Here is a 13,217-nt window from a genome sequence, read left to right as displayed (position 1 = left end):
TGCTGATGTTCTTCAGTCATTTCAGGAGAAGGAATGTGTTAGAATAAAGATGCTGGTTTTAGAGTCGGGTATTTTAAAACATAGCAATCTTGTGGTGATAATATAAAATGATGCTTTTAAAATAAAATGTAGGTGTGCTCTAAATAAGACACCTTAAGAGTCCCACTCCCTACCTCCCTGTTTTTGGTTCCATTTCACAGACTAATTTTGAAAACAGGCCTGCAGTACAGTAGGGGACATCAAGGGACAATAATTCTCAGCCTTTATACAAACGTTTATCTTAATAAACAGCATGGCCACTAACAAGGTTTGATGCTGCTTAAGCAGATTAGTCATCCGTTAGTCATAGTGGACCCATCTGTCATACTGTCAGCTGCTTAACAACAATCCAGCATACATCTCAGCATCACAGCATAGGGACTCTGTTAGCATTGTACAGTTAAGGAACTAAGTGAAGTTTCAAACCTTCCCATCTATCATCTTTAGCATTTCAAATGTACCTACTGAATCTATTTACTGTACTAAAAATGTTGGTGACAGACGGCAGTCTAATGCACAACTCCTTCCTTTTGGGGGCCTGGCTTTCAATCTTGTGTGTAAAAATCATCTTGGTTGTCACTGGACTGTAGTCTGTATCATTAATCAGCCACACAGTTCAGCACAGAGAAGCTGTGCATGCTTTGAGACGGAACTGATAACGGGAGCACAATTCCAATTGCATGCACAATTCCAGTCCTCATAGACCTTGTGGGTCAGATCCACCCTCTGATATGCAGGATTTCAGCAGATCCACACTCTGATATGCAGGATTTCAGCAGATCCACACTCTGATATGTAGGATTTCAGCAGATCCACCCTCTGATATGTAGGATTTCAGCAGATCCACCCTCTGATATGCAGGATTTCAGCAGATCCACCCTCTGATATGTAGGATTTCAGCAGATCCACCCTCTGATATGTAGGATTTCAGCAGATCCACCCTCTGATATGCAGGATTTCAGCAGATCCACACTCTGATATGCAGGATTTCAGTCTCTAGCTCTGCCAATCTAACTTCTTTTTTAAACTGCAACAAAAAAAAAAATACTGCTGTGTTTTAAAAAGCAACCCCAAAATGAACTGGCCATTGAACTTAATCATGCTCAGGAATGATCTGTATTTTGACAATGACGTAATGCAGCTTCTTCAAGATCTTCCTCCCCATAAGTTGTTTCAGACAGCATACAGTCAGAAGGGATTCACAGATATCTGCAGTCATCAGAAAAGCAAATGATCCACTAATGATTATCTTATTGTTCTGACCTTCCTTAGGAGTCCAGTAGAAAAACTGCCTGCAGCCCTGGGCATCTGAGGACTGTATACATTACACAACACAATGTTTCATTTCAGCAAATGAAGCCATGTGCTTTCCATAGAATAACTGATGGGCTTTAAGTTAAAACAATTCCATCAACATCATTCAGAAACAGCGCAGAGGAATCCAGCGAAGGAATTGTTTTGTTTAGAATTCTGCAGCTCACTCGTTATTAAAATATGTTTTACATCCCCTTCCGTCACTGCATTTATAAGAGTAGCATGTTAGGTTTTCTAGCTGTGTATCTATTTTATAGTGCATATATTTTTGTTTTTTTGGCAGGGCAGCTTTTCGAACACCAGAGTTCACCCAAACTATTTTAAAATTTCAAAAAATGTAATTAATAAATAACGACCAAAGGGGATGCATATTTGCATGTATTTTACACTCTGTAAAGAAAGAACTATTTAATAGATTAAGAAACTGCTAACAAGGTCAGTTTGAGAAAGTATAATTGTGCATAAGATTTGATGGTCTACTGTGTGTGTTTTAGTCACTTATGGAACGGAAAACTGATAGAATAACATGTTCTAAGCCCTGACTAAATAGCCGCATGCCTCTGTGTGCCTGCAGGAGAAATGATTTGCATCATCTAACCTTGCTTACCCTTGTTCAGTCTCATTCTCAGATTCCAGGTGCAATTGGACACGTTTCTGCTTCAATGCATGACTGTCACAGCTGGGATTGCACAAGGAACGGATAACTCATGACTTCCTTTGCATAAGCGGCATATATATATATATAGAGAGAGATGTTTCATAACAGGGTGACAAATGATGTGATTAATGTGAAATGAAGCCTAACAGTGATGCAGTATCTAAACAATGTAATCCTACGGTACCAATACATTAATGTAGTGCAAGCAACTGTGACATTGAGATCTGGGGAAGTCTACGAACAAATGCAAGTTTTTAGTCTGGCTTGTTGTATTTGATATAATGACACGTGTTTAAAATGAATAATCAGCTTGTCCTGTTCTAAGGGTATCTGGGTTATGCTAAATCCAGTTTGCCCAAGTCTCATTTCAAGTGTTGCAGAAAAGACATTTTATATATATATAATTTTCTAATTATTATTATTTTATTTGATTATATATTTTTTTCCATTTTCTCCCCAATTTGTTGCCTTTTTGCACCCCGCTAATTGACTCAGGACTGAAGTTAACCGCCATCCTGCCTTCCTTCTGTCTTGAGTCTGAAAGCTGATGTTGCCAGACCACTGTTTCTTCCTCCCTCTCCAGACCAGCAAGCTCTTGATTACATTTCTCGGCCCACACTGCACACAGTAGGGACGCTGGGGACCACAGTAAATATAGTCTACTTCTATAACAGTGCCTAATGTAACACTAAGTATTACAGATTGCTTTGCACTGAACTGAATTAAGTCCAGTGCAATACATGGCCAATAGGTGAAGCTGGAATCACAAACTTAGTTTTACAGTATGCACTGGGTTCTTCCTGTGTGTGCGTGCGTGCGTGCGTGCGTGCGTGCGTGCGTGCGTGCGTGCGTGTGTGTGAGTGGTTTGGAACTATTTGTTCTTCTTTTCTTTTGGTTTAATACTTTTGGTTAACTGCTTAAAATGCATAAACCACACACAACATGACTGTCTCTGCAGACTGCTGTTTCGAATGAGACCAAAGAAAACTGGGAGAGCTGTTTGTCCCACTTTAGTTTGAAGAATCCATTTTTTCAGTCTAAATCTCTAAATGCATTAGTAAAGGCAATGAATAACAAGGAATAACAGCTTGAAAACAAAAACTCATTAATGACACATTGCTAGGGTTGAGATCTCTGTCAAGTAATAAAGCAAAGGTTTCTCATAGATCCCTTCGATATAGTGCATGCTCCTATAACACTATATTGCTATGGCATGATTACTGTTTATGGCATTCTTTATAACTCATGTACCGATGCATTATATAGCTGGCTCTGGGGATCAGCCACCTGATCTCCCTAGGCTGGAGCATCAGCAGCTGAGCTGGGAGTCGGAACCAACTCCAGGGAGTAATGCAGGGATCCGTCACAGGGGCTTCCCTAGATCCAGCAACAATCCAAACCAATCATGGTTGCTAGTCGCTTCACAATAGCGACCTGGCTGCAGCTCTGGAGGCAGCACTCTCCCAGTCGACTCGCATGTTGTCAGCTGCTGTCATGACCTTGTGCTACTGCATCTATCTGCATCAGAACTTGAGAACAAAGGAAAAAGGGGTACATAAAGAGAGCATGACTTACAAGCAGTACAAGGATTTCTCTAATCATGGGGTCCCCACTCACCCACAATTTTACTTTCCCTTGCATTTAAAATCTATTATTTAAAACACTGCAGAGGAAGTAAATGTTAGAAATTATTTTATATGTGGGGTTCAGAATCTTACTTCTGGCTATTCTAAAGTTACTGTACAACCCCACTTACACAGCAAAAAAAATAAATGTAATAGAAATTTGTATTGTTCGATAAAGATATATAGCATGTTGTAATATAGCAAGTAATAAACTAAGAAATACAACAACAATAATAATAATAATAACACAATGTAAGAATCATCACTGTGCATGGTCATGCCAAGCTGGGGTTTATTTTATGCTGGATTGTTTCCTTGGTTGAGACACGATGCCGGTGAGTGATCAGTGTGGCAGAAGGTTTAGTTTCCCAGTGATTGGCAAGCTTTTAAAAGAAAGCAGATACTACTTGGCATAAACAAAGCAATTGCAGCCAGGTACAGGTTCCATTCCAAAACTCAAATGTGAATTTACACGGAGGCGAGAAAGACAATTCAATAAAGTGCTTGAAACAGCTTAAAGCATTTATTGTAAACATAATGTTTTAAATACATGTACAAAACATAACAAAATTTTAATCTAGCCACTTAAAGAAGGAGAAGCACAAATGCCTGAAAACAACTGTTAACAAGCACTGAAGATGAACCTTAAAATATTATTCGATATTTTCACAGGAAATTATAAGCAGCAGGAGTATAATTAGGGCTTCTAGTTTTTCGTTTTTTATTTTCCATCTCTCTCCATCCCTTTAAACCTTAATTAATAGTTGTTAAGCCTTAACTGAGTACCAGATTGTTTAAATTAGCGACACACTACTAGAAACTAACGCAGTGGAAATTAATAAGCTGAATGCAGCGATTAGAGCCAGAACGAAATGCAGGTTCAAATAGAATCGGGTGAGATCAAGGCACGTCGTTTGTTAACTCAGTCAAGATATGAGGGTAAAAAGAAACAACTTCCTTTGGGAATCAGTGTTTGACTAAGAAAGCGAACCGGCTCAAAATATGTTTAAAGGGACATCACATGACCAAAAATAAACCTCGAAAACCAGAAGCCATAAGTATAATAAAAATGTAAAAAATAATTCTTGATTGCTTTAACAGTGAAAACAACTAAGCTGAAGTCTCACTAACGGAACCTGAAAACTTGATGAACGTCATCAAAGGATTCAAGGCCTGAGCCTGAGGTGGCAACTAAAGGGAATATAATACAAAGTGTGGAGCAAAACTGTGAGCTGAACTTTCAAAAAGAAGCATTCTAAACTGTCTTGCTAGTGCAGAACAGGACTGTAGGCAGCGTGGGTCCACAGTCTATCGCGTGTGAATACAATACAACCTATTTGACCAGAAAGGCTTTTTATGTGCTTTTTATTCATTATGTTCTACTGCAGTTTCAACCCTGTAATCCGAAGTTTCTTGTGATCTCGGTAACAACACTTAAGCAAACCGAATAAATAGTGTCAGTGCAACAATATTATTTAATCTTAGGCACGGTATCTTCAAATCAATATATATATTAAACCATTTAAACTTGTATTACTGTACTTACGATTATGTCTGTGGAGCGCTGGGATGAAATCACATTGTGCAGCTGGTTTATGCACCAGGCCCAGTACTGCACTGCCACTAGAGTAAACAAGTGCACAGTTGTCAGTGTTGGAAACTCTGTTCCTTGGTTTCTTAATGGAGTCAGCACTGGGAAAAGCTATTACACATAAAGTATTAATATTTAAAAAATATTTTCATTTGTAACCCAAGACACTAGCTTTCACTTCAGTCTTTTCCATTTTAGAAGGCTCTTTATGGTAGACATTTTGTAAATAGTTTTGTTTTTTTAACCCTACAGGGCTAAATTCTCAAATCTATTTATTCAATTTATCATAACCCTTTTTTTTTTCTTTTTTCAAAAACTAGAAACAAGCCCAATAAAGTTACCAAACCATATATAAGCAACTGAGACTTTTAACTTAGAAACTTGTAAGTAGCATTGAGTGAATTGTAATGGTGTTTTCAGATAACAATTACGCTACCAAATATATGAAATAAATAGCTTGAGCAGAATCTAGTCTACAGTATATTAAAGATGAGGTCCTAGGATCTCAAATTCAACTTGAACATCAACGTTAACTTTAAAGATAATCTCACTTTTGATTAAGACATTCCCGTTATTTGGCCCCTATTAATATATATATATATATATATATATATATATATATATATATATATATATATATATATATATATATATATATATATATTATAATATACCAATATATGTACAACACATATATATATAATGTGTCTTTTTTGATGTACAAACATTAGTATGCATGAAACTGTTCTAGCAGTATACGTGCACTTTTACACTGAACTTTATAAAAATTGTCCATAAATTTTGCTCTTTCCCTTGTAAATGTGCTTATCTGTCCCAGTCACTCTATTTGCATTTGAACATCAAAAGTAAATGGATCAGCGATCAATGAAGAAGATCGTTTTCTCTGCATGTTTTAAATTCTCCCGTGGAATCTTCCCCTTGTCAGGCCTGTCAGATGAGGGGAATTAAGGCAAAGAAAACTGAAAAGCAACTTTAATACCATGACTGACAGCATATTTAATTGTGTAGCAAATAAACAAGTGGCAAAAGAACATACATTGAAACTTCAGAACTCTGGTATTGTACAATGTACTGTACACATCAACTTAACAACTTAAATGTTATAACTTACAGAAAATTCAACATCATAAACATATTTAAGAATCCAGGAATATCTTGATTATTTCATAACCATTTGCGCTGCAATTCAGAATGTCTTGTTCCTGTGCCTCAGCAATGCCCCCACATCAGCTCAGTTGAACTGAAGGTCAGTGGGCGTCCTCTGATCCCATGATTTTGCCTCCCCATTACGTGGAAGCGACAGAGAAATTGAGACACTCCCAATTAAATCCACAGCAAAGATCAGCACTTCTGCACAGCCAGAGCATGGAGTCTGAGTCACCATGCAATTTCGCTATGGCCATTTAAAATGAAACCTAATTACGCAAAACAAGACTGGTATATACTTTATGGCCTCCTATTCTGAGTCTCCTAAAAATTACTAAAAACAAAAAAACAAAAAAAAAGAAAAGCCTGTGGCTATAAATAGGTTCAAAATAACTTGCAGGTGTTTTGTGGTAAACAATGCACTTTCCAGACCATTGCTTTTCGATGTAATATGAAGGTTTATAGAGAAAAAAAAAGGTGTTTTAGACGCCTGTGTTTCCAGTGCTTTGAGTCATATCAGACTGAGAAACTAGGTAGGCTTTGCACAGGGAGCTGGCCCAGTTTGGAGGCACAGCTCAACAGCCAGCCTAGACTGATAATGACATGACATCCCCTAAGCCTATCCAAAAAACCCTTCTTTTGTTTGTGTGCCTGTTATGACATATGTGGCTTAGTGTTTTCTATGGTTTGTGTCATCGCCTGTACAGCAAGCTTCCAGTTGTGTGTTTCGCTTAGGGGGAGAACAGACAAGTCTCCAATGGGAAAACAGGGCATAGGGCCTCGTGTAAGGGTGTACATTGGGATAAATCATCCGGTTAGACATATACAATGGTGTCATGCTACTGTTCCATTGTCATTCTGTCAGGTTTTTGGTCCAGTAGCCACATTAAAAATACTTTTACATGCTTGTCTACCAGGAATGTACTGAAGGCTTGTCTCAGGCTGGGATCACCATCTTAATTCTACGTGCACGGGTAAGCAGTTTCAAATTCTCATTTGGAGCCTGGTTGAAATAAAAACGTGGACTGGAACAGGCAACTGGAATATCTCTAGGGTATTTTTTTTTGTTTTTTTTCCGACCTTGAAAAGTTCTTCTTCAATCTGAAGACACACACTGGAGGTCTTTCGTTCTATAAGCAGAATCAGAACAATGTGAATAAAGAATGGAATGTGCTAGGAAGCAGACAGCTGCTGTGGTTACCCTCTCAAGATACTTGCACAGTCGTGGGCCAGATAAACGTTGGCAAATTAATATAAAATCTTGCTAATGCATTTTATTTACATGTTGAATGATAATCCGTCAGTTCACATTTTCAAAACTGTTTTTTGTTACTAACATGTTTTACCTTTTAAAATTGTGCTCAGTTAATCAATCAAGAAAATAGCTGGAATAATAATAATAATAATAATAATAATAATAATAATAATAATAATAATAATAATAATCATTTAAAAATAACTTTAAGTATGCATCATTTATTCAATCAGCTCAATGTTAAATATTGATATTTGTTTTCTTTTGTATACAACACTGATAACAGTTCACCAAGTTACAAAGTTTCTATATCTAAAATCCATAAACGAAAAATAGAGAACATTTGTTTCTGTAACATTACAGCACCAAGCAGACATATATTTTCTTATGTGACTATTTACAATGTACCAAACATTATTTTCAATATTTGTTTGAGGCATATCGATGATTCTTGAAGATACTGAGATGGCTACTGCAACTGCAGTGCAACTGTGAGTTGTCAAACTTGGTTTCATTAAGAAATATTTCTTTTAAGATACAAGTAGTCTTGAAGAGATTTGGCACGGACACTATAAGCGCTTTATAAACTATATCTACTAATATGACTTCTCTTTAGAAAATACTTTATTTCTTCCTATGCAGTGAATACAAACCCCTGTTCCTTTTTCAATATACTTTCGTTTCTAGCTTCTCAGTTCCCTTTAATTCATACTAACAGCTTATTGCGTTCTCTCAGTACTGAACTGTACCATACACTGGACAGCTAGCTTTTATGCACACCTGTTTGTAGCAATAACCTTTGTGGACCTATTTGCTAGACTTGGAAACAAGAATGATTTTTCTGAAAACAAACAACAAACACACAAAAAAAAAAAAAAAACCTGTCATGCAACATGACAAAAATGGCCCTTAGTCATGATCCAAAATGTTTTTTGATATGCAGGCTTTGGTTTACAGAGCTGCCTATGATATATATATATATATATATATATATATATATATATATATATATATATATATATATATATATATATATATTATATATATATATATATATATATATTAGTCTTGCCTTTTTAAAATCAACTACTAAGCGTGGTGTTGAGAGTTTTTACAATTTGAAAAGGTTGGGTTCATATAGCACAGCTAAACCAACACAGCAAGCCTAACCCTAGACTGAATTACTGGGCTGACAATGTTGAGTAAGATTTCAGCAACGCAAGATCCAGATATCTGAATACACTATTTTACTTGGCATCACAATTCCACCACGCCATTACAGTGTCCAGGATACACACGTTGTAAATGATAGGGTTAAACCTGTATTTAAGCCTAACACAGTTAGAATGTAGTGAACTGGGTTTAAATAGCAGGCAGTAGCAAGACTGTAGTAACAGTTCTGTGCTGGTCCTTATAGAGAGCTAGTCAAGGACAGCATCGACTGTATTTCAGTTTTTACTGTAAGTCAAATGATTTACACTTTCAACAGTTGAAAGATAATAATGAAAAAATAAGTAGATTTTTTTTAGGAATTCCTTTTGCCACTTTGCATCACTACAGTAATGAATGGATTTATATGATTATCCTAAATAAGAAACAACAAATTTAAATTAAAAAACAAAAAAAACAAACTGATGTTGTTTGTGTCATGTGTGCAGAACCTCCAATGTCATTAGCATGCAGCACCTTGAAACTAAAACTAGCATGTAACTTAAGGTATATGTTGAATACATAAAATACAAATATTTAAATATATGCTCTTTAGTATTTACAATATGTACATGGTTTAGCTGCGTGTTGGTTGTAAGGTAATTCATAATTATTATAAGGGTTATTCATTTACTCAACTACGATTACTTCTGCATGTCAGGGGACTTGATTAGTGTGCAAAATGTATATTGTTCTTTCCATTCTGAGTCTGCTTACAGAATCACTCACTGCAGACAAGCTCTGTTATATTTCCAAATGATTAAAAAAAAAGCTTTTTATTGATTAAAGGTTTACCATAACCCCCTGCAAATGCCTCTCGCTAACTTTTAGATAGGAATTTTTCTTGCGTGTTCATACAGTTACTGTATATGACTAAAGATATGGACACTGCATTCCTGAAAGATAATATATTAACTGGGCTAGCAATATAAATCAGGGGTTATAGAAATGAACTGTAACTGGGCTGACAATTATTTATAAGCATGTCTTTTAGAAATTCAGGCCAGATATTAACCTGATTTCACTAATCAAATTAAATGAAATAATCCGACCAGAATAACCCTATATTATTTACCAGTCACATCAAGATCTGAACCAAGATCAATGCTGGGTGGTACCATGTCACTAAGAATTTAAGCTGATGCGTAGAAATCAATATTACCTGGCAATTTTTTTTTTTTTAAGTGAAGCGCAAACACATGCATGGATGTCATATATAAATTGTGCTATCAGATAAGTGCAACACTTTTATGAGAGAGGGGAGTTAAAAAAAAATATATATTATTCCCAAAACGTTTTTAATTTCGTTGTTGTTTGCAGACTTCTGCACTAAACTCCAAAACAGAAAAATACCAAACCTTTTTTTTTTTTTAAGATAACAAAACAGGCTTTTAAAAAAATAATAAAATAAAAGTTTGTAAAACAGGGTCCAACCACTCTATAATACTTTCTGGACGACTCAATTAGGAAGCACAAGTGCAAAGTCAGCAGGTGCTGTCTATGTCAGTAATGCACTTTATACTGGAATCTGACAGTATGTAATACACAGTGCAGTAATACTCTGATTCTAACCCGAGGTCTTCACAAATTGTCAGTGAAATCTGGACAATAGGGACCAGCTTACTTTTTAGCTCTGGGGTTAGCTCTAGTGTCTATGAACATGGGGTACGCATGTTAATGAAGGTTGCTTGGTTGCCGTTGGCATCACCCAAATCAGTCCCTTGCCAGCGGATGTTTCTAGATAGCTGTTCATGCACAGAGCAAAAAATGTTGCTGGGGCAGTTTTTAATAACACCTATCTATCTATTTTTTATCTTCCTCCACCAGTACTTTGTAATTTCTTACGAGATACATCATTATTAATGAAATAGCTTGCTGTAGAGGTCATGAAGATGCCTACACAAGACCCACGGGTTATTGCACTGTGCTTGCTAACTCATCCATATTGTACTTTAGGTTGTACCTGTTTCATTCTCTTTTATCAGTGCTGCGCTGCATGACGAACGACACACAGGACGCTGTTTTGCATTGGTCTTTTCATGCTTTTGCCATACACTCTGTACTGTATGTCCTGTGCATGCTGTCTGTGACACGTGTCAACTTCCATGCAGAATCGTGGCTGTCAAAGTGAAAGATCATTGATGCAAGCAAAGCACTGTTAATGCAACCAAAGTCCCGCTCATAATGTGCAGAGAGTGACCTGCAGAAGGGCTACTGTAGATAATAAAAATAAAATACAGAATGGAACTACAATGTAACTGGAGGGAGCTGAATCCAGCAGAGGTTAATGTATACACAGTAGCTACATATATAAAGTATCCTCTGTTTATTTTGCTTGGAACGGGAATCTCTGTATAACATGTAAACAAAAAAAAGTTACTCTGGTCCTCGATAAAAAAAATACCCTGTCAACAGCATTATATATCATTAAGAAATCCGCAAGCTGATTTGGTGCCTTGACCCATTAGAATACCATTGAACATATAATACCTGCATGTGAACTGACCAGTCCATGCAGTATTTAGTAGTAACAGAACATTTAAAATATGCAATAAAATATTACCAGACTAAACCTTGCTTTGCTCAGCCAGAACAACCTGCCACGTAATAATACTGACATCCCCAAAAAACAGCGAGAAACAAGAAAAGCAAAAGAAATGTCCATCCATAGCACTGTGCACTACAAAGCGCACTCAGAATGGCACAAATATTGAAATGGTTTTTCTCGTTTGTTTTTCTTTTTAGATAATATGTGTTGACGCAGTTCTCCTGCTAAGAAGAAGAAGAATGATGTTGTCCTGTTCTCTTTCCCGAAGGGCACAGCCAACAAGAAAAGGATCTGACAGAACACAAGAGTGTTTCGATCAAGGATTTTTGCAAGTTCCCGGGTTCCGTGGTAGCGGCCATCTCGAAATCAGTAGCATTCCAAATCACATTGTTCCTTTTTAGTTGTTAACTTATTGATCAGTATTTTTGTTTTTGTTTTACAGTACAGTCCTTCTCAAAAAAATAAGGTTGTCCTTCTAAAAAAAAAAAAAAACCTTGCTTCTTCTATTTTTTAAACGGCGTTAACCTGCTGAAGTTTTGCCAGAAGGGAGACTGGCCCCGTTTGGGTTCCGCAAACTCAAATACCTGGGACTGGGCCATCTGGACCATTCCGTCAGTCACCAAGAACTGTCCCTGATTCATCGGGTCCTGGGGAGGGGGGTAGGAGGGGGGAACAGACCTTGTTTGGGCTGCACCTAAAAAAGAGAAACATAGTCTCAGCAGTTAAGAGATACTGACCCTTCAAAGTCGCTTTTCACCTTCTCTGTAGTCTGTTTTGTGTTACATATTTGCGTTAGCAGAAGAGTACATGAAAGTGCATGCCACAATTGCAAATCAGTACCTCAGAAATATGAGTAAATGCAAGCATGCTTCAGTAAAAGGCTTTGGAGCACTGGTGCAGTAACGGAAGACGATGCCTGTGTTTGCATTACTGTGATTTGGAAGCACTGCAGTACGTGCCTTTATTGACCTATTACTTTTGAGACATCAAAACAGAGCATCCATACATGCAGAGCTTTGCAAGGGGACTCCAATACTAGCAGGGGGATTACAGGGGGGTCAGTGAGAATGGTCCTGAAGTTACTGCACATTTAAAGATAAGGCACAGAACATAAAATGACAGTGGAGTAAACAGAAAAAAGGTGTTGGTGACTTTTCAACCTTTACTGTAACGACTGTGATTATAGTTCATTCAGCATCATCCTTCATCCTCATATCTGGAGACAGATGTATTTTAAAGTATGACTGAAGGGCTTATAAGCCCCACTTTAAAAAAAAATCATGTTCCTTTACAGACTTGATTGGGTTTGAAGGTAGGGATTCTTGCCGTTGGCATCCCATTGCATTGCATTTCCAACGTTACCCTGCCCTCATTTCTAAGTGAATGGGGGTTTTCAAATTAAAACAATAAAAGCTGATGGCATTTCTCACATGTGTGATTACACAGAGATTTTATCTTTATATTTTTTTTTCAAGGGAAGGCAAAAAAAAAAACCTTGCTAATATTCTGAGCTGACCTCCTTCAGATAGGCCCTGGTCGAGGGCTAACTACATGTGAAATTAGGCTCCAGACACCAATTTCTCAAGAGAAACATGACTGCTCTCTTCATTAAACAATATTGAATACTACACTTTTCTCACATCAGCAACATTCCCTTCTGGAATGTTCTTTTCAGATCTTTTATTGTTGTTGTTATTGCTGTCAAGAGATGGAAGTGCAATAATTACCAACTGGTTAACGTTCTCAAATATTACAGATACTAGCAGATAACCTGTAATTTTTCTCTCTTGGTTTTATAAAAAGGTAGGGAT

At 37.0% G+C, this 13,217-nt stretch overlaps 1 protein-coding gene across 6 annotated transcripts in view; it reads right to left on the bottom strand.

Moving 5' to 3' along the window:
* Positions 1–5,936: 5,936 nt before the first annotated feature.
* The window catches only part of LOC121295516 (rho guanine nucleotide exchange factor 9-like), an 81,612-nt gene continuing 74,331 nt past the window's right edge, over positions 5,937–13,217 (bottom strand). For all 6 annotated transcript variants that reach the window (XM_041220221.1, XM_041220222.1, XM_041220223.1 and 3 more), the window contains one exon: positions 5,937–12,100. In XM_041220221.1, the coding sequence (XP_041076155.1) occupies positions 11,910–12,100 (191 nt within the window). In that variant the 3' untranslated portion in view covers positions 5,937–11,909. The remainder of the gene's footprint in view (positions 12,101–13,217) is intronic.

The sequence above is a fragment of the Polyodon spathula genome, chromosome 20, assembly GCF_017654505.1.
Source record: "Polyodon spathula isolate WHYD16114869_AA chromosome 20, ASM1765450v1, whole genome shotgun sequence".
In the NCBI taxonomy this organism is placed as follows: Eukaryota; Metazoa; Chordata; class Actinopteri; order Acipenseriformes; family Polyodontidae; genus Polyodon; species Polyodon spathula.
Note: the sequence above shows the minus strand (reverse complement) of the source record. Positions and strands in the feature narration are given on the sequence as shown.